The 20,822-nt window shown below is 50.7% G+C and overlaps 2 protein-coding genes across 8 annotated transcripts in view; both read left to right on the plus strand.

The window, feature by feature from the left end:
- The window catches only part of MYCL (MYCL proto-oncogene, bHLH transcription factor), a 35,928-nt gene extending 27,201 nt beyond the window's left edge, over positions 1–8,727 (plus strand). The window contains exons 4-7 of one of the 4 annotated variants that reach the window (XM_055341553.1): positions 186–623; positions 1,230–1,343; positions 2,360–2,864; positions 5,896–8,726. In XM_055341553.1, the coding sequence (XP_055197528.1) occupies positions 579–623; positions 1,230–1,343; positions 2,360–2,864; positions 5,896–6,494 (1,263 nt within the window). In that variant the 5' untranslated portion in view covers positions 186–578 and the 3' untranslated portion in view covers positions 6,495–8,726. Of the gene's footprint in view, positions 1–185; positions 624–1,229; positions 1,344–1,839; positions 1,891–1,924; positions 2,043–2,354; positions 2,865–5,895 lie in introns of those variants that run through there. The other 3 variants (XM_055341555.1, XM_055341556.1, XM_055341554.1) reach the window with 3 other exon arrangements.
- A 9,443-nt stretch (positions 8,728–18,170) lies between these two features.
- The window catches only part of TRIT1 (tRNA isopentenyltransferase 1), a 49,743-nt gene continuing 47,091 nt past the window's right edge, over positions 18,171–20,822 (plus strand). For 3 of the 4 annotated variants that reach the window (XR_008666647.1, XM_055341770.1, XM_055341769.1), the window contains exon 1: positions 18,171–18,344. Coding sequence is in view for 2 of the 4 variants with exons in the window: in XM_055341770.1 (XP_055197745.1) it covers positions 18,171–18,344 (174 nt within the window). In the remaining 2 variants the exon portion in view is untranslated. The remainder of the gene's footprint in view (positions 18,345–20,822) is intronic. The other variant, XM_055341771.1, reaches the window with a different exon arrangement.

Consider the following 20,822-nt stretch of genomic DNA (forward strand, 5'->3'; position numbering starts at 1 on the left):
TCTTAGGAAAAAATAAAAGTCTTAAAGTCTAAAAAAAAATGAATCATGGGGAATGGCTGTTGAGTAAGAACTCTCATCTAAAAAGAGAAGAAAGATCAATTTTCCAAGCATAGAATCCCAGCCCCCTGTGGTTTCTATATCCCAAATCCTTCCAATAATGTTATTTCATGCTTAAATTTATCTAGGGTTGGTTTCTGTCATGTATAACCGAGCATCCTGACTGGTACTGCAACCATCTCAGACATCTGTGGACCAGAGAGCAAGTTACCAAAAGGCAGTTCCAAGCCTTCTGCTTTAGGACTGCAACCAAACCTAGAACCTTTCTGACCTGCACCTTCATTCAGCACAAAGCAGAGCACACAGCCTGTCTCAGTAAATTCTGGTTGGCTGAATCACTCACTGAGTCCACAAATATATGCCAGAAGCTGTTCTAGGCACCGAGGTTCCGAAGCTAGTGAGAACGACTTGCTGCCTTCAAAGATGTCCCACATGCATTTTAGACCCAATATATTCAAGACTGATGGTGTCATCCTCCCTGCCTTTTCTCCCAACTCACACTTTTGGATGCTCCAACCACAATGAACCGCTTGCACTTCTCATTTCCCTCTGCCTGGATGCCAACAGTGAGTACTTGGGTGTTCTTAGACCACAGGAGTGGGAGGAAAAGAGAGCAGGCAATCTGGTTGCTGACTATAGACAGCGACCAGACTTTGAATGCCATGTAGAACATTCTATATGTATTGGCTGCTATCCCGAATTACTTTACTTGGCCTAAACAGAATGACCATATATTTTGGCTTTTCTTCTCCCACTGAAGACATAGAAGATGGATGACACAAAGGGCTTCTATGTCCATTATCTTGGCCACACATGCAACTGCAAGCAATGGTCCCATTTTACAGATAAGCAAACAGAGGCTTCGGGCGACTTGGCCCTATAGCTAGCAAATAGCAAAACGAAGGCTGCAATGAAGTTTCTTGACTCCAAACCCCATTTTCTTTCCTCTAGTACTACAGTTCCTACAGAGCTATTTTGTGTGTGTGTGGTGTGAGGGAAGGGAGAGTAGCCCACACGTAGATTCCGGGGAAAAATTCTCCTTACCACCAGCACACCAGGGGCTAAGTTTGTTTTACTTGCCTCTCTTCCTGGCCTAGTACCTTCGCTATCTTGTTAAAGAAATGCTCGCAACAACCCTAAAAGGTAAGTATTACCATCCCTTTATTTTATAGAGGAAACTGAAGTTCAGGAAGGTTAAATCTGACGCTCCGAAGTCCAGCATCTTCCTACCTCGCTTCTCCGAGGTCCGGGTTTGCACCAACCGCAGTGAAGAAACGGGCCAACAGGTGATAAAGAGGATGGATACCCGGGACCAGCGCCAGGTCAGGGCGGCGGGCCGCCAGATGGCGCGGTGGAGGTGCACCGGGCCCCCCACCTTCACGCAGACCGCCCTGCAGGAGCACCTGAAATAAGCCCGCCCACGGGCTCGAGGGGCGGGGCAGGGAGTAGCCCCATTCCCCAGCCCCGGGTGGGCAAAGGGTGCGGTTTTAGGTTGCGTGCTGGGACCGCCCCGGCCCAGCTAAGAGTCACGCCTTCGCTAGACGACCCTGAACTGTGTCAGCTCGCGGCCTGCCCCGCGCCACCCAGCGTGCACCCCCTCTGGGCGGGGGGTCCAGGGAACCGAGCAGCCGGCGGGACGGACCCTCGACCGCCCCCACCTGTCGGGCGCGGGTCTGGCGGGGGGCGTGGCGGGGGCGGGCCGGGGGCGTGACCTGTCCCGTAGGCCCCGCCCCCGCTCCCGAGCCCGCGGCGCACGACCAGATATAAGGCGGCCGGAAACAATGCGCCTGCATCTCGCGCTCCCGCGCCGATCCCGGGAGCGTCCGGGCCGCGGTGCGCGGGCGAGGGCGGGGGCGCGCGGGGTGGGGGGGCGCGCTCTTGGGTGCGGGCCGCGCGCTCGGGGGCGCGCATGTGCCTGAGTGCGGGCTGCCGGGCTGCCCCGAGCCGGCGGGGAGCCGGTCCGCTCCAGGTGGCGGGAGCGAGGTGAGGCCACGGGCGGCCCCGGGGCGGGCTGCGGGCTGCGTCCCGGGCTCCGAGCGCCCCCGCCCGGCCCGGCCGGGCCCTGGGAGCTGCGCTCCGGGCGGCGCTGGCAAAGTTTGCTTTGAACTCGCTCCCCGCAGCCCCGTCCGCGCGCCGCGAGCCGCTGCCCCGGGCACGCCGCCCCGGACGCGAGGGAAGGGCGCGGGCTGCCCGCCGGGAGGTCGGGGAGGCACGAGAGCGCGGCCGGCCGTGCCGGGGGACCCGGGGGCGCCTCCCGGGCCGGCCCGCACCCCCGTCAGCCGGTCCCCCTTCCCTCCCGCAGGGAGCGGACATGGACTTCGACTCGTACCAGCACTATTTCTACGACTATGACTGCGGGGAGGATTTCTACCGCTCCACGGCGCCCAGTGAGGACATCTGGAAGAAATTCGAGCTGGTGCCGTCGCCCCCCACGTCGCCGCCCTGGGGCTCGGGTCCAGGCGCCGGGGACGCAGCCCCTGGCGTTGGTCCCCCGGAGCCGTGGCCCGGAGGGGGCGCCGGGGAAGAGGCGGAGTCCCGGGGCCATTCGAAGGCTTGGGGCAGGAACTACGCCTCCATCATCCGTCGTGACTGCATGTGGAGCGGCTTCTCCGCCCGGGAGCGGCTGGAGAGAGCGGTGAGCGACCGGCTCGCCGCCGGCGCCCCCCGGGGGAACCCGCCCAAGGCGCCCGCCGCCCCGGACTGCGCTCCCAGCCTCGAAGCCGGCAACCCGGCTCCCGCAGCCCCCTGCCCACTGGGCGAGCCCAAGACCCAGGCCTGCTCGGGGTCCGAGAGCCCAAGCGACTCGGGTAAGGACCGCCCCGGGCCATCCAAGAGGGGGGCACCCCAAGGGTGGCCAAAACTCTGCCGCTGTCTGAGGTCTGGCATTGGGTCTTCGCAAGCCCTTCGGCCACTTCCCCCTTTCTCTGGCTGAAGCTGCCGGTGTAGCCCCCAGCGGTGTCTGTCTGGCACGTGGGTGTGTTAGTAAACAGTTTGAAGAAGTGGCGTGGGAGCCTGCGTCCTTTGGATGATGATCGGAGCCCCAGGGGACAAGGGAGACCGGGTGAGGCTTAGCGCTTAGAGAGGACGATCCTAGGATTGGACTGTAGGGGATTTCTGGCCTTCGGAGGCTGGAAGGGGTCCCTTAAGGGGCATTCCAAGCTTGAAGTTTTTTGTTGCTGCCACTTTCCCTGGGGAAGCTCACACTCCCCCAGGAAGAGAGGAAGCTGAGGAGCCTTTTGTGCAAAACCAGAGCCTTCGCCCTCTGAAAAATCTAGTTTCCTGTCTGCTTTACTTTAAAATGACAATAATGCCCCCCACACACACACACTTGCACCTCCCACCCTTTACCACTAGTGCCCCACACAATCACCCACCAGACAGGCAGCAGAGCAAGGAACGCTCCCCATTAACAGCTGGAAAAACTGAGGCTTAGAAACGGGAAATCACCAGAAGTGAGCCCCATCTTCTTTGGCCCAAGGGTCCATTTGCAACCAGGCATTTCCTCGATGTTTCCAGGGTCTTCATGGTAGCTTATCCGAAAAGGGCTACATCTTGCTTTGTTGCTTTGGCCCGAGTGGGAAGAGCAACCTCCAGTACCTTCCTAATTTGACCTGTGGTTCTGTGTAGCTGCTTCCTTGCATTCAACAAATGTTCACTGGCCCCTGCTTGGTACCAAGCTCTGAGCCAGGTGCTGGGGTCCCAGATCTGAAACTCCAGCCTCCTCCTCCACCCTTGGATGCAAATTTAAACCTAAGGGCGGACTTTGAGCATCCTGTGCCACCAAACTATGTCGTTCTTAGCCTAGCCTCTTAAATCTCTACCCATGAGAGAGACCGGAGAGGGTGCTTTAATAGAGTGCCACTGACTAGCATCAGGTAAATCAGGACCTAGAAAACTCACCGTAGCTTTTAAGAATGACTTTTACGTGACCAGTTTGAGAGGGAACTGGGGAGTGGGTATGTAAGTTGTTATACACTTGAGGGGAAAAATAAGGACAACAAGAAATTAAAAGTCAATTTTTTCGGTCCACTGTGTTAAGGTCATTTTTAACCTGCCTGCTTTCAACACCAAGAGCTTGTGTTTGTTTAATGGCTGCAACGGGAGTTTTGAGATCAAGAAACCAATAAAGATGTATCTCTACAAAAGCTTGGTGGAGTGGTAGAGTGCAAAGAGCATTGTTTGGGGGAGTTTGGAGATCTTTAGTTTGAGATCCAGAACATTACAAAGGTGATATGCGGACATGGCTGATCTGGATCTCAGTTTCCCCTTCTGCACACTGGAGGGTTGAACTTGATTATCCAGCTGAGGCCATTTCCTTGTCTAGGTAGAATTAGACCATCTCTGAAAAGAATGGTATCTTCCGTTATTGCTTCCTTAGGCAGAACCTTACGGGCTATGAGGTTTTAACACTGAACTATTAAAAGGTTTGGGATGTGGGGAAGCCTCCTGAATCATTTTCTGACTTGCCCTTTAACCTGAACCTGTTCACAAGCTCCTGGTTCACTCACAGGCCACATGGCCCAGAACAAAATGCAACAGATTGCAAACAATGAGAGGGGGGGCGGGGAGAGTGACTGACGGCGGGGCTCAGCCAATGGGGGCCAGGGGCCGGGTGAGACGGCATTCCAAACACAGCTCAGCCAGCCAATCCCGGGCCTCGTGGCCAGGAGGGCTGAATGGTCAGGTTTTATTAATGGAGAAATAATGCGATTGTCCACACAATGGAAGCCTTCCTGACAAAGGGGCTCAACCATCCTGATATGCAAAAGAGGCCCAGAACTGGGCGCTTCTGTGGTCAGGCCGCTATGCATTCGGGTGGCCTCCTTCTATGTGGGGGCTGCAATATGTGCGAAGCAGGAAGGCTTTCCCCTAACCGCCCCTCTCCGGGGTTGAGTAGCCTGAGACACCTTTGAGCCAGGGGATGACGGGGGGCATTTCCAGGCGTCCCCAGGCCCCTGGTGTCTTGGCCCTCGCACCTAGACGTTCTGTTGCTGCTCAGTTCCCTGCCCCCCCCCCCCCGCCTCCCCCGGCACAGGTCGCTAGGAAATGGTCGCTTGTATCTTTGTGAAGTTCCAGCAGCTTTTGCAGACAGGCGATTGCAAAATCCAACCCCCTTCTGGTCCAGGGAAGGGGGTGGGGCAGGCGACCTATAAATGATGGATGACTAGAAACCCATTGAAACCAGGAGCAAAATGCTCCTGAGGGAGACCCGTCCCCCACCCCCGTGGGTGAGGAGGGATGGCTTGTAGCCCTCCCTTCTCGGAGTCCTCAGCTGAAAGGATAGCAGAATAGAGAGGTAGGGGAATAATAGGATTTATAACTTGTGAAAAGTAACAATTCCCCAAGTGCAGACTGTGCTGGGCCGGAACAAAGGGCAGCTCTGCCCACAGACCCCTCATTTACAATTCTGATGGGGCATGAAAGAGCCTGACGGGGGAAGATCTTTACAGCTAAACTTTGTCCCAGGCCGGTAGCTCTTTCTCTCCATCCCCTCCGTGGGGGAGGGGAGCGCCTGGGCGGACTGGGGGCTGTTGGCTTGGGTCTGCCTTTTGTTCTTATCTAAGCCTTGCTGTGCAAAAGGAAATTGGAGAATATTTTCCTTCTTGCTTCTTCCCCCTTCTTTCCTTCCCGCTGCCCTTACCCCGTTACAAATGAATCCGTTGTCTTGCTCCTCACTTGGATCTGTTTATATCTAAATGAGCAGAATGCCATCTCCTTTCCTAAGCCCCAGCATAGGGTGCGTGTGTGTGTGTGCGCGCGCGCGCGTGTGCGGGTGCGGGTGCGGGTGTGTGTTTCTCATGGGGTGTGTTTCTTCTCTGGATCTCTCTTCTTGGACAGAGGGTGAAGAAATAGACGTCGTGACAGTGGAGAAGAGACAGTCCCTGGGTGTACGGAAGCCGGTCACCATCACGGTGCGGGCGGACCCTTTGGACCCCTGCATGAAGCACTTCCACATCTCCATCCACCAGCAACAGCACAACTACGCCGCCCGCTTTCCTCCAGAAAGCTGTTCCCAAGGGGGGGCTCCAGAGAGAGGTCCCCAAGAAGAGGCTCTGGAGAGAGACGCCCCAGAGGAAAAGGAAGAAGAAGCGGATGAAGAGACCGTGAGTCGCCCCCCCGTAGAAAGCGAGGCTCCCCAGTCCTGCCACCCCAAAGCTGGCAGTTCTGACACCGAGGATGTGACCAAGAGGAAGAACCACAACTTCCTGGAGCGCAAAAGGCGGAACGACCTCCGTTCTAGGTTCCTGGCCCTGAGGGACCAGGTCCCCACCCTGGCCAGCTGCTCCAAGGCCCCCAAGGTGGTGATCCTGAGCAAGGCCTTGGAGTACTTGCAAGCCCTGGTGGGGGCCGAGAAGAGGATGGCCACGGAAAAAAGGCAGCTCCGATGCCGGCAGCAGCAACTGCAGAAGAGAATTGCCTACCTCAGTGGCTACTAGGTGACCAAAAAGCCTGACTGCTCTGTCTTACAGAGACCTGAGTTTATTTTCTAACCTTCCTTCTCCCCCTTAGTAATTTGCACATTTGGATTATGGAGGGACAGTCGGAACTGTACATTCCAGAAGGTGGTGCAGCCTTAGGGGGCAGGGCATGCCCTCCCAGGCAGGGCTCGCGTTCTTGGGAACCCTGAAACCCAGCTCTCCCTCCTCCCTGACTCCCAGGAGCACTGGGTCTTCTCTGGCGCCTTTGGCTTCTCAGGCAGGCAGCTGACCGAGGAGACTTGGGGTCGGCCTAGCTCACTAGCTCGGAAGAAAAGCCTGACAGATGCTATGCAACAGGTGGTGGACGTTGTCGGGGGGCTCCAGCCTGCATGAAATCTCACACTCCAGATGAGCTTGAGGCTGGGAAAGGATGCTCCCACTGGTGTCTCTGGGGTGACGCTAGGACAGCTGGGCCCGGACACCCTCCCTAAGGCTCTTCTTTCCAGGAGACACACGAGCTATCTGGGGTGAAGACAAGCTCACAGACTTGATCAACATGGACCGTTACCTCACTGACAGACACTTTACAGTAGCTGAGGAGTTGGAAACCTTTAATATATATATAATGATGTTAGCCAACACCCCTTCTCCCACTCTCAATGCTGCGACCTTGAGAACATTTAAAAGAGCTTGACCTCTAAATTCTTTGTCTCGTGAAGCCCTCTGGGCCCTTTTCTCTGAGGGAGAAAGCATTCTGTCCTCACAAGGGACTTTTTTGTTTCCTTCTGCCTTTGTTATGCAATGGGCTCTCCAGCACCCCTTTCCCAAGGTCAGAAATATTTCCCCAAGACACTGGGAAATGGGTCCTACTAGCCTGCCGCCTGGGGAAGGCTTGGAGTCCTGGCTGTGAACTTGTTATCTGCCCAGGTGTTTTCCAGTTTGGAATCTTTTCTCCAGGCAGATGTCAGGCACCTCAGAGGGAGAACTATACCACTTCCTCTTCCCCACTTCCCTCTCATCTCAGACCCTGACTGGTAAGTTTGAAGTTCTACTAGAACCATGCAGGCTGTCCTTCTAGGGCAACTCCAAGGAGCTTGCTTGCTGGCTTTGCAGCCACCCTCTGGCCCCTTGCCAGCCTGACATGAGTCAGATCTCTTTCCCAGAGTCTGGGCCTTACTGGAGTTCTTGCTAGGAGAGTTGCTGGGACTCGTCCAGGGCTCCAGAAGTGGACTGGTTTCCTGGTGGGTTTTAAAAGAGCTTCCAGAAGCTCTGCTTAGCTGACCATGGATTTTGCCCCAGGTGAACTTGGTACCTCCAAGTGGATTCCAGGTGCCGCCTCCAGTCTGGAAAGGCATCCAACCCAACAGGTGTCCTATGGGCCAAGCTCAGCAGCCCCTAAGCCTGGCCTGGAAGAAAGATCAGCCCCTCCAGAACTCTGCCCAGGGCAGCAGGTGCCTACTGGCTGTGGTTTTATAAGTGGGGGAGGGGAGGATGGTGGAGCACTCTTGGGGGGTCTGAGAGCCAGCTGCTACTTCCAAACTTAGGCACAATGGTCTGTTTCTGAGGTTGCTTCCTCGCCTCGGAGAACCCCAGCGGAAGTTTGGAAAAAACCTCTCTACCTTCTGGAGTATGGTTTTCGGGAGCCAACTGACTTCTGGAACTGTCTTTGGAGAACAGGTGGGATGTAGGTTACTGATGTATCACCCGAATAGCTTGTGTTTTATAAGCGGCTGTTGGGTCTTAGATTGGGAGCAGTGGTTTGTTTTATTTGTGGGGTTTTTTTTAATACTGTATTTTTGTATGCCTTTTGCAAAGTGGTGTTGTTTTTGTACAAGAAAAAAACTCTTGAGCAATTCTCGTGTTGCAAGAGTCTGATTTATTTTGAAAGGCAAGTTTACCTGAAATTTTGAATTTGTTGTGATTATCAATTGCCTGATTTTAAAATGTTGCCTTCTGGGACTTCTAATAAAAGATTCCTCAAACATGTCAGAGTGGGGCACCTTATGCCAAGTCCCCCTAAGCCAAGGAAAACTATTTCAGGGTAACCACCAGTGATCCAGAGGGCTGCATTTTTCTAACCATGTTGCCAACCAGGTCATTCCACTTTGGGTTCCTGAAATGCCATTTCAGACATGTCTAAACAATGTAGGTTGTGTACTGGGTGAACATGAAATTCTTTTGTGAATTGCACAGAGTGCTGAATTTGTACTTCAAAAGGTTTGAAATCCCAGTTCCACTACTTAACTTCTTCTGTGCCTTTTAGCTTTACCTCTCTGACCCCTAGTTTCCTTGTCATAAAATGGGGATAAACACTACTACACAGGAGGTTGGCAGGTATTAATGAAGTAGTAGACCTCTTTTTTTTTTTTTTTTTAGATTTTATTTATTTATTTATTTGAGAGAGAGAAAGAGAGAGTGCGAGCATAGCAGTGAGGAGGGGCAAGGGGAGAGGGAGAAGCAGACTCCCTACTGAGCAGGGACCTTGACATGGGGCTTCATCATAGGACCCCAGGATCATGCCCTGAGCCAAAGGCAGATGCTGAACCATCCAGGTGCCCCGAGACTGAGGTTCTAAGAGTGAAAACAAAACAGCCCAAAGTTACTCCACTAGTAAATGAGTTGGGATTGAAACCCCCTTTTGCCTGTCTCCACAGCCACAGGTCTTCATCACGGCCTAGTAATGCCAGCCTGTTTTGTTAGCATGGGGTGTGTGGAGGAGGTAAGCATGGAATTCCAGCACTTAACTGCCTGTTGCAATCGTCCCTCCTCGGGACCATGGTGCCGGCCACTTATTGGGATGAAGTGGAGCCAATGTTCTGTGACCAGTCACTGGGCCACGTCTGTGGGCTGGGTGGGTCAGTCCTGGTTAGGCCAGAGAAGCCCCTCCGGGATTGGGACAGGCCAACAGTTGCTGTTGGGAAAGGCCATGAGCATCATGGCGGAGGGAGGCCACTTTGCCTCAGCCAATCCTTCCTTACAGCTCAGACCTGGTTGGTATCGCCTGCCTGTTCTCCCTCTGTCATCAGGGAGCCTGATGAGTAGAGTCCAAAAGCTACCCTAAAGCCCTCACGTTGGCAGAGGAAGCCTCATCACACTGTGTAAGTACACCACCTCTGCCACAGGGGACCAGAGCGGATTTTTGCTCAAGGTCCCAGAACAAAATCAGAGTCCCAAACCCAGTCTCCCCGCAGGTAAGCTTTCCACTCCATCCCCACTACCTCTCTCAGTCACCAAACCTAGTGTAGAGACATGCATTGTTGGGAATCTGAAAACTCCCAATTCCCTCTTCTAGTGCTAGTCACTCTGCGCCCAGGATACTCCTCCTTCTTCTTTCTCACTCCCTCCTATCACCTTCCAGAGCAATAAAGTCATCCCCATCCCCAGCCATTTATCAAGAGATGAACATGTAGGACTTCTCTCCCTTTCCTAGCCTGGGATGAATCCCTAGGCCCTCGGTAAAATAGTAGGGACTCCTAGGTAGGGGTACTGGTGTTAATCGTTTTACGTATCTTAAATTCTCTTGATAACCTAGAGAACCGGGTGGCATCGGCCCCATTTCGCAGATGAGCAAACTGAAGCTTAGAGACATTGAAATCATTTGTCTAAGCCCACACCTGCTAGTGCCAGCCGGCTGTCTCCAAGCTTCAGCTCCTCCTCGTCCAACTCTGCTGAGAAAGGAGTGGGAATAAAGCCATCTCCTGGGGGGAAGGGAGGGTGTTTCTGGAATGTGAAGTATTTTAAGCTCCTTCCTAGCTCATTTCTTAGAGACTCCTACCTCTATCTTTGTCTGAAAATAGTCAGGGAGTTTATTCCTGGATTTCGGAGAACAATTCCTACAAATTAGATTTGACTCGGAATAGTACACCTAAGGAACCACAAACCCGACTCAAGGACACACGTGTGGACAATAAGGGGCAGCTGCAAAGCCACCCTTAGTGTAGAAAAGAAAGGTTAAACAATAAAAGGCCAACGCGTGTGCTAATTCCCACCCCTGTGGGAAGCTATTTTGGGGGCACTGAGACAGGTTGAACTATTTTAGATGTGCTGAATTTGTCTAAAGTGCTCCCAGGATTAGGATATTCCAGAATACTCACTTTTGGAAGGAGGAGGAGAGGATGGGGATGACTTTATTGCTCTGGAAGGTGATAGGAGGGAGTGAGAAAGAAGTTCCTTTCTGAGGATAAGCTAGCCAGTTGGAAGATGATTGATGAGTGGGTGACTGGGGAGGGGAGGCGAGGTGTCTAAATGTGTCAGCGAAGCTCTGCCGGGGTGTGAGCATTTCTACTTTAAGCCTGGTGGGCAGCTCTTATTAATGTCTTTATTTGGAACTACTGCCAAAGGGATCAACTGTATTCACGTTTCCATTCTTTGGACCAGGAAATGTAAATATGTTCTTAAAGTCACTAATCAGATGAGTTATTAAATAATTAGCCCCAGTGCCAGGGGCCCGGTAGGTGCCCAGGAAGTGTTGGATTGCCTTTAAACTTGTGAGAGGTGGTATGGATAAGTGGTCTCCCATACCCAGCAGATCTGAGTTCCAAATCTGGCTCCACATTTCCCAGCTGCACCTTTGCCACCACCTTGGGCAAATTATTACCTTCTCTGTAAAACAGTTCTAAATAATAGCTGGGGTGTTGTGGGGTTGTTATGAGCAATAGTAAGTGCTCAGTAAATGATTAGTGTAATTCAAACCATGCAGCAAGCCACACCTTGCTAATACAGATTAGTCATATTTGAAAAGTGATAGAAGCGGTTGGTGAAATAAGGAATCTTCTGAGCATGAGTACTTAGTCATCTGGGGAGCCCGAGCTAGGCACAGGGGGAATGGCGGGCACGACCTGAGCTTCTGGCTGGCCCACAGCATCCCATGACCCACAGCAGGCAGGAGCCGTGAGTCTGTGATGGTGTTGCACGAATGGGCCTTCCATGTGTCCTTACTGGGCAGTGTGGTAACGTCAAACTGAGCCAGAGTCAACTGATCCCATTTAGCCATTTAAACCCTCAAATGCCTGTTTTGTTCAGGCAGTGACTCTCAAACATGAGTGTGCATTGAGAATCTACCCACCCCAACCTGATACAGTAGGTCAGAGCCAGGAATCTACAAGCACGCAGGGAGGGGAATCCTGAGGTTCTTAGAAGAACTTTGGAATGAGAAGTTGGGGCCAGGTCCTTTGGAGATTAAAGAAGAATAGCCACAGAAGGTGGTTTGATGGCATAGTATAATGGTTAAGAACGGGGATTTTGGGGATCCTTGGGTGGCTCAGCGGTTGAGCGTCTACCTTTGGCCCAGGGCGTGATCCTGGAGTCCTGGGATCAAGTCCCAAGTCGGGCTCCCTGCATGGAGCCTGCTTCTCCCTCTGCCTGTGTCTCTGCCTCTCTCTGTGTGTCTCTCATGAATTAAAAAAAAAAAAAGAAAAGAATGGGGACTTGGAGTTACTACCTGTGTGACGTTGGGCAAATCACTCAACCTCCCTGAGTCCTAGTAGTTTCCTTCCCTGAAATGGGTATAATATTAATACCTACCACATAGCACTGTTGTAAAGATTAAGCAGGTAATTATATGTAAAACACTTAGCATGGTGCCCGCCACAGCATGAGAGCAGTGATATATGAAGCTAGGTTCCTGGTGGAAGTTTATAAGCGTGTGAACACAATCACGAGATAAGACACTATATGTCTCAGGCAAGGGCTACAAGCCTCAAAGGGGAAGAGAGCACTTTGTTTGGAGTCATTAAGAAAGTTCTTGTTGGGGATAGTGTGACTGTAACTGGAACTAGAAGTCCCTGCAGCATCTAGCTAAGTGGAGAAGAGGAAGGTATTCTAGGCTGAGGGAATAGTTTGGGTGCGGGATGGGGGAACTGGGAAGGTTTGTATGGAATCTGGGAATGGGGAAGAATCCGGTTTGATGTGCTGTCTTCTGAGTGTCTCATTTTTTGCAAAACAGGAGTTGAGCTGGATTTCTAAGAGGACCCTTGGGTTGGCAAACATCCTCAGAGATCCTTTGAAATAGGGAAGTCAGGGGAGGAAACTGACTGTGGTTTGGGACACCGTGAGGTTTGAGGTGATGGGGTCATACAAAACAGAGCACCCAACAGGAAGTTGAGGATGTGATACTAAAGCTTTAGGAAGGGGTTTGCAGTGAAGGTACAGATTTGAGACTCATGAGGATATAAAGATGATGAAGGCCCAACCGGCCATGCCATGAGAAAGGGAAGGGACCAGAGACACAGAGGACTTGAAAATGCCAGGAAATCAGGACTGGAAAGGAGCTCTTCGTGGCTCTGTATCTTACTGCCCCCTCTTCCCCCACTCTGACCTTACAGCCTTCAGGGCTTCGCTGTGGGTGTACAGGCCCTCTTAGACAGCTGAGAAGATGGGAAGTGAGCTCCCTCTGAGAACATTCTGATGGACTCTGGAGAAAACCCTATAACTTTACTTTGGGCATAACACAAACCGTATAACATGATGAGCTCCACTCCCTTGAGAGGGGAGCTTCACTTCTTTTGAGCAATTCTGAGCTCCCAAATTTGAATCGACAAATCGTCAATGGAAACAGCAACCAATGAAAAAGTATTCTGATTACTCCCAGGCACTCTGCTGGGTCATATTTTGTCCCTCACCCAACTCATGTCTATCCAGAACCCATGAATGTGACCTTATTTGGAAATAGGATATTTGCAGATGTCATCAAGATGATGTCATACTGGATTTAGGTGGATTCTAATCCAGTGACTGGTGTCCCAGGGAGGGAAAAATTTGGACAGAGGCACACACAGAGAAGACGGCCATTTGAAGACAGAGACAGAACTGGAGTCATGCTGCCACAAACCAAGGGATGCCAGCAACCACTCGAAGCCAGAAGAGGCACTCGAAGCATCCTTCCGTAGAGGGAAGCTTGGGACTGGGGCCCTGCCAAGCCCTGGATTTGGGGCTTCTGAGGTCCAGAACTGTGAGAAAATAAACTTCTGTTTTTTTAAGCCACACAGTTTGTGGTAATGTGTTATGGCAGCCCTAGGAGATCGATGCAGGCACCGAGTTTACCATGAGATAATCCCACAGGATATATTTTATTTGGAATATGTATTTAGTATGGGGGTCAGGCTGCAAAGGCACCTAGAGTTGCATAAAAAGCTAGTGTTTGTCTTCAATTCAACTTTCTTCTCTTGCCTGGGAAACATGCTTCAGACCTCCCGTGGCATGTTCCTCCTCCTGTCCTATCAAAACATCCTCTAGATTTCCATGTTGAACATTTGAGCTTTCTGGATGCTTCACTGTGGATGGCCCTTCCACTCTAATGGCTTCACCTTTAGCCTTCTCCCTATACTCCTTTTTTCTAAAAATATTTTAAACATTTAAAAAAAGATTTTATTTACTGGGGCACCTGGGTGGCTCAGTGGTTGAGCGTCTGCTTTCGGCTCAGGTCATGATCTCGGGGTCCTGGGATCGAGTCCCACATCGGGCTCCCCACAGGGGCCCTGCTTCTCCCTCTGTCTATGTCTCTGCCTCTCTCTGTGTGTCTCTCATGAATAAATAAAATCTTTTTTTTTTGAATAAATAAAATCTAAAAAAAAAAGATTTTATTTATTTATTTGACAGAGATATAGAGAGAGAGCACAAGTTGGGGGAACAGGAGAGGAAGAAGCAGGCTCCCTGCAGGGAACCCTGCGGGACTCGATCCCAGGACCCCGGAATCACAACTTGAGCCAAAGGCAGACATTCAACCACTGAGCCACCCAGGCGCCCCTGAAATTTTTTAAAATAAATTATTTAAAATAGAGGACAGGAAATAATAGAATGAACACTGGGTCATCACCCAGATATCACCTTTGCCTCTCTGCACTTCCCTCTTTTTTTTTTGCCGTGCTCCCATGCCTATTTCACCCCCTGTACTGCTCTCAATTTTTTTTTTTAAAGATTTTATTTATTTATTCATGAGAGACACAGAGAGGCAAAGACACAGGCAGAGGGAGAAGCAGGCTCCATGCAGGGAGCCCGATGTAGGACTCAATCCCGGGACTCCAGGGTCATGCCCTGGGCTGAAGGCAGATGCTTAACTGCTGAGCCCCCCAGGTGTCCCATGCTCTCAATTTTCTAAAGAAGGTGAGGCAGGTGCAGAGGTTGTCCAGCCTGACTATACATCTGTCCTACAGACAGACACCGTACAACACATGCACACACGGGGGATAATGATGAGGTGGCTGGCTGGGGACTTTAGTAGGGGAGACCAAGGATTATTACCCTCCAAGAAGTTTGAATATCCCTATTTCCTTATTCTTACATTTTAGATATGTTCTTCTGAAACTGAAATTGTCTCAGCATTTTTGCCTTTTCAATTAGAATTTCTTTACCCCGAATAATCTATAAGCAGTGGAGTATGGGAAATGGGCTTCTTCATCTTCCACCTCTAGATATACAATTTACTTTAAGTGAAAGACTCCCTTTCTTCTTGAGTTATCTTTCAGAATAGATTGAGCTGTTTGCTATTTGGCCTCACAAAAGGGGAAGTGGGGGGATCCCTGGGTGGCTCAGCGGTTTGGCGCCTGTCTTTGGCTCAGGGCATGATCCTGAAGACCCGGGATCAAGTCCCACATCGGGCTCCCTGCATGGAGCCTGCTTCTGCCTCTGCCTGTGTCTCTGCCTCTTTGTGTGTGTGTGTGTGTGTGTGTGTGTGTGTGTGTGTGTGTGTTTCATGAATAAATAAATCTTAAAAAAGGGGGGGGAAGTGGGGTCAGGGCTAATATCTGGGCATGACTACAAATAGCTTTGTTTTCTTTGTTTTCTTATGATTTATTTATTTGAGAGAGAGAGAGAGAGGGAGGGAAGGTGGGAGGGTCACAGAGAATCTCCAGCAGACTCCCTGCTGAACAAGGAACCTGATCGGGGGCTTGAACCCACAACCCTGAGATCATCACATAAGCTGAAATCAAGAGTGGGACACTCAACCAACTGAGCCACCCAAGTGCCTCCAAATAGCTTTCTCAACTCCTTTTGTCACCTTTTGTCTCCTTATTGCCCTGAAAAGCTTCCCATTTGAAAGTTTTATATTGTTTTAAAATAAATTCTTATTAATTCTTGATCATAGGCTTCCATTTCCCAATTTTCCCTTGAGTTTAAACTCACCAATTAGGATTTCAAGTTACAAATTATCTTGAATGGAACTATTAGTATAATTTAGAGTTCAGAAGACCATTAGGAGACAAACAGGTACAAATGAAATAGCCTAAAGGTATTTTAAAAATATGGTCCCATTCTCTTTTGGCAGGATTGGTAGAATTAAAACAAATGGAAATGGTACGATGTTTTTCTCATTTCTCCTGATTTGTTTTGGACCATGAGCTCCATTCTGATTTAGGAGTCTTTCCTGCTCAGCATTTCAGTGATAATTCTCCCCATGGTCTATAGGATCCCTGTTCTCTTTGTTTCTATAGCAACAGTCCCGTGTTGCTTGGCTAGAAGCAATTTTCTGCTGCTGTGGTGAAGCCCCATTTTTTCATTCCTTTCTCCCCAGTTGCCTTGGTAACCAGCTTCTCCCTCTTCGGGTCTCTCAGTGGTAAATTCCACTCCCCTCTTTTTTGCTCTCTCTAGTAACAGTCACCTGGTCATGACTTGGACAGTGCTTTCCTATCTGTGAGTGAGCATACTCTGTCATGGTCAGATTGTCATCATGAAATTAGCTCCCTTTTGCTTTATTTGCATCATTTCTCCTGCCTGCCATCTTTCTAGTGGTTGTCATGGTAACTGTACCCTCTGAAAGTCTCCAGGCAAAGGCTCTACAGTTAACAACCATCATGTGAGAGTGTGTGCCAATATATGGCCACACATCTCGATTTTAAAACCAGCCCCAGGCGGGTACCACAAATTGGTGAGAACAGGCTTTTGATCAGAGCAGACTGGATTGAGAAAAGGAGGTACAGGGTACTCTGGGTTCTGATGTACTCCAAACAATACATGTGGCTACAAGGTTCAGGCTGCAGAAGTGGCCATTATGCCAGCAGTGATCCAAGCGATTGAGAAATGTATTGGCAGTTATTCCAGGCAGGCCTACATATGCTCTAAACCTCCAGTGGTAATTCCTCTGGCCCAAGGGATCCTAGTGATATGACCTGAGAGCTGGGCACAGCCAAGTAATCTCAGGGAGAAATAAATTAACCCTTAAATTGGCTAACAAGGGGTTACTAGAATAGATGTTTGGGTACTTTTACACAGTACTGAAGATTTCTCTGCCCTTAGGCTGCTGTTCTTACCTCTTTAGTGAGGCAGATGGGGTGTTACCATTATAATAATACGTGTTCAACAAATGGTAGTCATTCTGTGCTAATGTATTGTAGCAGGTACTTTTTTTTTTAAAGATTTTATTTATTCATGAGAGACACAGAGAAAGGCAGAGACATAGGCAGAGGGAGAAGCAGGCTCCATGCAGGGAAACTGATGTGGGACCCCAGGATCATGCCCTGAGCCAAAGGCAGATAGATGCTCAACCACTGAGCCACCCAGGTGCCCTACAGGTATTTTTTTTTTTTTTTGAATTTTATCCTTATGACGATCCTGAGAGGTATTAATGATAAAAGTGAGGCTAAGTGGTAAAGTTAATTGTGTGAGGTCATGCAGCAGCTGATAAGTAGCAGATCTAGGATTTGAACCCAGGTCTCTGATTTCAAAGCCCTTTCTTAAAGGTTGTGGGGTTTCCTGAATTTCAGGCCTCTGATCTGTACTTTAATCTGAGGGTTACCACTCCTTTATCCTTTCTGCCTTCCTTATTTTCCCTCTTATTTTGCGGGTTGTTTACTTTTCTCTGTTTTCAACCCATCTCTTGCATCCTTTCACTAAAGAGATGGAAGATTTTGTCCTGCCTTCTGATTATGTCTGGGTTTGCGTTTTGGGATAAAAACATTAGAGCGGCTGCCCATGCCTGAGAACTGGGCAGATCTGATCCTGGAAAACACCACGCCTCTAGCTCACTGGCTCCAGCGCTAGGTAGGGAAACCATTCTCCTCTCCGTTTAACAATATTGGGTGTCTTTTCCCCATCGGATGCTCTGCTAGGCACTGGAGATTCAGCAATGGCTGGGTAGAACCTGTTCCTTGCCTTTATGGAACTACCAGCCTGGGGCGGAAGTCAGACAATGCACAAGACATCAGTATATAATTTTATATTGTAATTAATGGCATGAAGAAAAGAACTGAGAGTGATTTGAGATAGAATTGCCGCTCGGCATTTAGGAGGAGATAGCTTAAAAATCATTTCGGGCAGCCCAGGTGGCTCAGCGGTGTAGCGCCGCCTTCGGCCCAGGGCGCGATCCTGGAGACCCGGGATCGAATCCCGCGTCGGGCTCCTTGCATGGAGCCTGCTTCTCCCTCTGCCTGGGTCTCTGCCAATCTCTCTCTTTTCTGTGTCTCTCATGAATAAATAAATAAAATCTTAAGAAAAAAATCAATCTTTTGAATACATTGATTATCAGTTGCTTAAAAGAAAGAGAGAGAGAGAGAGAGAGAGAGAGAGAGAGAGAGAGAGAGAGAGAGGTGACAGTTGAGGCTCTGACACCAGCTAGTCGGGAACCTCTCAAGCTTGGAAACCTAGGTCTCGCTCCCCCCACCTCTCCTCTCCTCCCCTCCCCCACAGAGCCTTAGGGGTGCGCCGGCGCACTACCGGTTGCCATGGGGACAGCTGCTCCGCGCAAGCGCAGATGTCTTCAAGATGGCGGCGGCGGCGGCTGCACGAGCGGTTTCTGTGGGCTCTGGGCTCCGGGGCTTGCCGCGGACGCTGCCTCTCGTAGTGATTCTCGGGGCCACCGGCACGGGCAAATCCACCCTGGCGTTGCAGCTAGGCCAGCGGCTCGGCGGCGAAATCGTCAGCGCCGACTCCATGCAGGTATGACGGTGCGGCGAGCGCCGGGCCTGAGGAACCCGGAGGCCATTTGCAGGCGCCTCAGGTCGAGCGGATGCCCTGTCGCCTGGTGGGAGTGGGTGAACCCCGAGGCTTGTGGGGCGGAGTGGGTAAGTGAAGGGAACCCGTCATGACTGGAGATGCCCACCATGTGCCAGACGTAGTGCCCGGCGATCGAGTCAGCCCTCCTCCCCGTCACGCCTCACGACGTTGCTGTTGGTAGGTAACTGTCTCGGGTGACGGCTGAGGGAATTCGCCTAGGGAGAGGGACTTCCCGTGGCGCAGAGCGAGTACGCGAGGAGGTGGCGCTTGAACCTACAAGGCTGACGAGCGTCCAGGAAATAACCTGTTGAATGAAAATCTTTGCAGAGCTTTTGCGACGCGGGTGTCCGTCGGGCCCCATCTGTGAGTGACTCGTGCGGGAAATGGGACAGGGTGCATGGATGTTCAGGAGACCTGCGTTCTAGTTCCGAATCTGCCGTCGGCCACGTGAGCTTAAACGCCTCTGTAAAGTGGGACGGGGAATGCCACCTCCTTCACAGGGCTTGGGGCTCGATAGGTGAGAGCAGGAGTTTTCAAATGAAGAGCAGGGTCCTGAGGAAGGCCAGGGCCAGGCACTTGGTAAAGGGTTTATTGAGATGTTTAACCTGTTGGCCGCTGGGAGTCAGGCCGCTTTGTCCTCTTCCTTGAGTTAGAGGGAAGCCGAGAAGGGAGTGTAGTACCCGCAGCACCTGGGTGCATTTGTGCTCGCGGTGAGAGTGGGTGACATTTTGGGTAAATCGTTGATGGAGGAACCCTATTTGTTGAAGATAGTTTGCAGTTAATGGGTTTTTACAGAGTATATAGGTGCTTGATATGAAATGCCTGGCCCTGAGTCCGGCACCTACCTGATGGGTATTAAAGCGAGGAGGGGCATTCCTTCCCCTCACGCTACACCCTGTAAACCTCCGCGGCATGGTTTCTACCTTTTTTAGCTCTTTTTTTTTTTAAATTTTTTTATTTTTAAAAATTTTAAAAGATTTAATTTATTCATGAGAGACAGAGAGATTGAGAGGCAGAGACAAAGGCAGAGGGAGAAGCAGGCTCCATGCAGGAAGCCCGATGTGGGACTTGATCCCAGGACTCCAGGATCATGCCCGGGCCCAAAGGCGGGTGCTAAACCACTGAGCCACCCAGGGATCCCTCTTTTTTTTTTTTTTTTTTTTTTTAAGATTTTATTTATTTATTAATGAGACAGAGAGAGGGGGGGGGCAGAGAGAGGCAGAGACACAGGCAGAGGGAGAAGCAGGCTCCATGCAGGGAGCCCGACGTGGGACTCGATCCTGGGAGTCCAGGATCACGCCCTGGGCCGAAGGCAGGCACTAAACCGCTGAGCCACCCAGGCTGCCCTACAAGTCAGCTTTTATAGCAAGCCATACAATTTCTGAGATGGGAGAAATCAGTGAAGACTGGTGTAGTCAGTCATGGAAAGCTCTCTGAAAAGGGACTTGAAAGATGGGTGAGAAGTTTGGACGGATAAGAGAAGGAAAAGGCGTTATGTGAAAGGAACACAAATGAAGATTTAGAAGGTGAAGTGGGCATAGTGTGTATGTAGGGTAGTGAAAGAAGGGTGTTCATTAGGTATTGTAGATACTGTGGATGGAATCGGGGATGAGTAATGTGATGAAGACTGTGTAAGAAGCATTCCTTTGTGAACAGTATGCGTAATGAATTGGATTTGGGAGTGGGTGTTAGGAATGCAGGGGAAGGGAAAGATGTAACTTTTTTTTTTTTTAAGATTTTTATTTATTTATGAGAGAGAGAGAGGGAGAGGCAGAGACACAGAGGGAGAAGCAGGCTCCATGCAGGGAGCCTGATGTGGGACTCGATCCTGGGTCTCCAGGATCCCGCCTGGACTGAAGGCAGTGCTAAACTGCTGAGCCACCTGGGCTGCCCCCGTAACTTTTTTTTTTTTTTTAAAGACTTATTTATTTGAGAAAGCACACACTCTTGAGTGGGGGTGGGAGGGAGAGAGAGAATCTCAAGTAGACTCCTCACTGAGTGTGGAGCCCACTGTGGGGCTTGATCCCAGAACCCTAAGATCATGACCTGAGGTGAAATCAAGAGTCAGACACTTAAGTGACTGAGCCACCCAGGCGCCCCAAGATGTAATATTTTCGAAGGTATTATTATGTTAAAGTGAGTTGGTCACTGATTCCTGAAAGAATACACACAATGTGACTTGGGATTCAGGTTTGCATGCCTGGGAGAGTATGGTGAGCCTGGACATCAGGAAGATTTTGTAGAGCACAGTGGGAGTGGCAGCAGGACATTCAAGGGGAAAGTCTACTGGGTGGGTGGAGAGTGCCACAGATGTGACCCTGCTTCAGGATTCTTGCACTTACTACCTCTGCCTGGTGGAACTTATTTAACCATGTGGCTCACTTTCTCTCTTTATTCACATGTCACCTTACTGAGGCCTTC

This window comes from Nyctereutes procyonoides, unplaced genomic scaffold (genome assembly GCF_905146905.1).
Source record: "Nyctereutes procyonoides isolate TBG_1078 unplaced genomic scaffold, NYPRO_anot_genome, whole genome shotgun sequence".
Taxonomy (NCBI): Eukaryota; Metazoa; Chordata; class Mammalia; order Carnivora; family Canidae; genus Nyctereutes; species Nyctereutes procyonoides.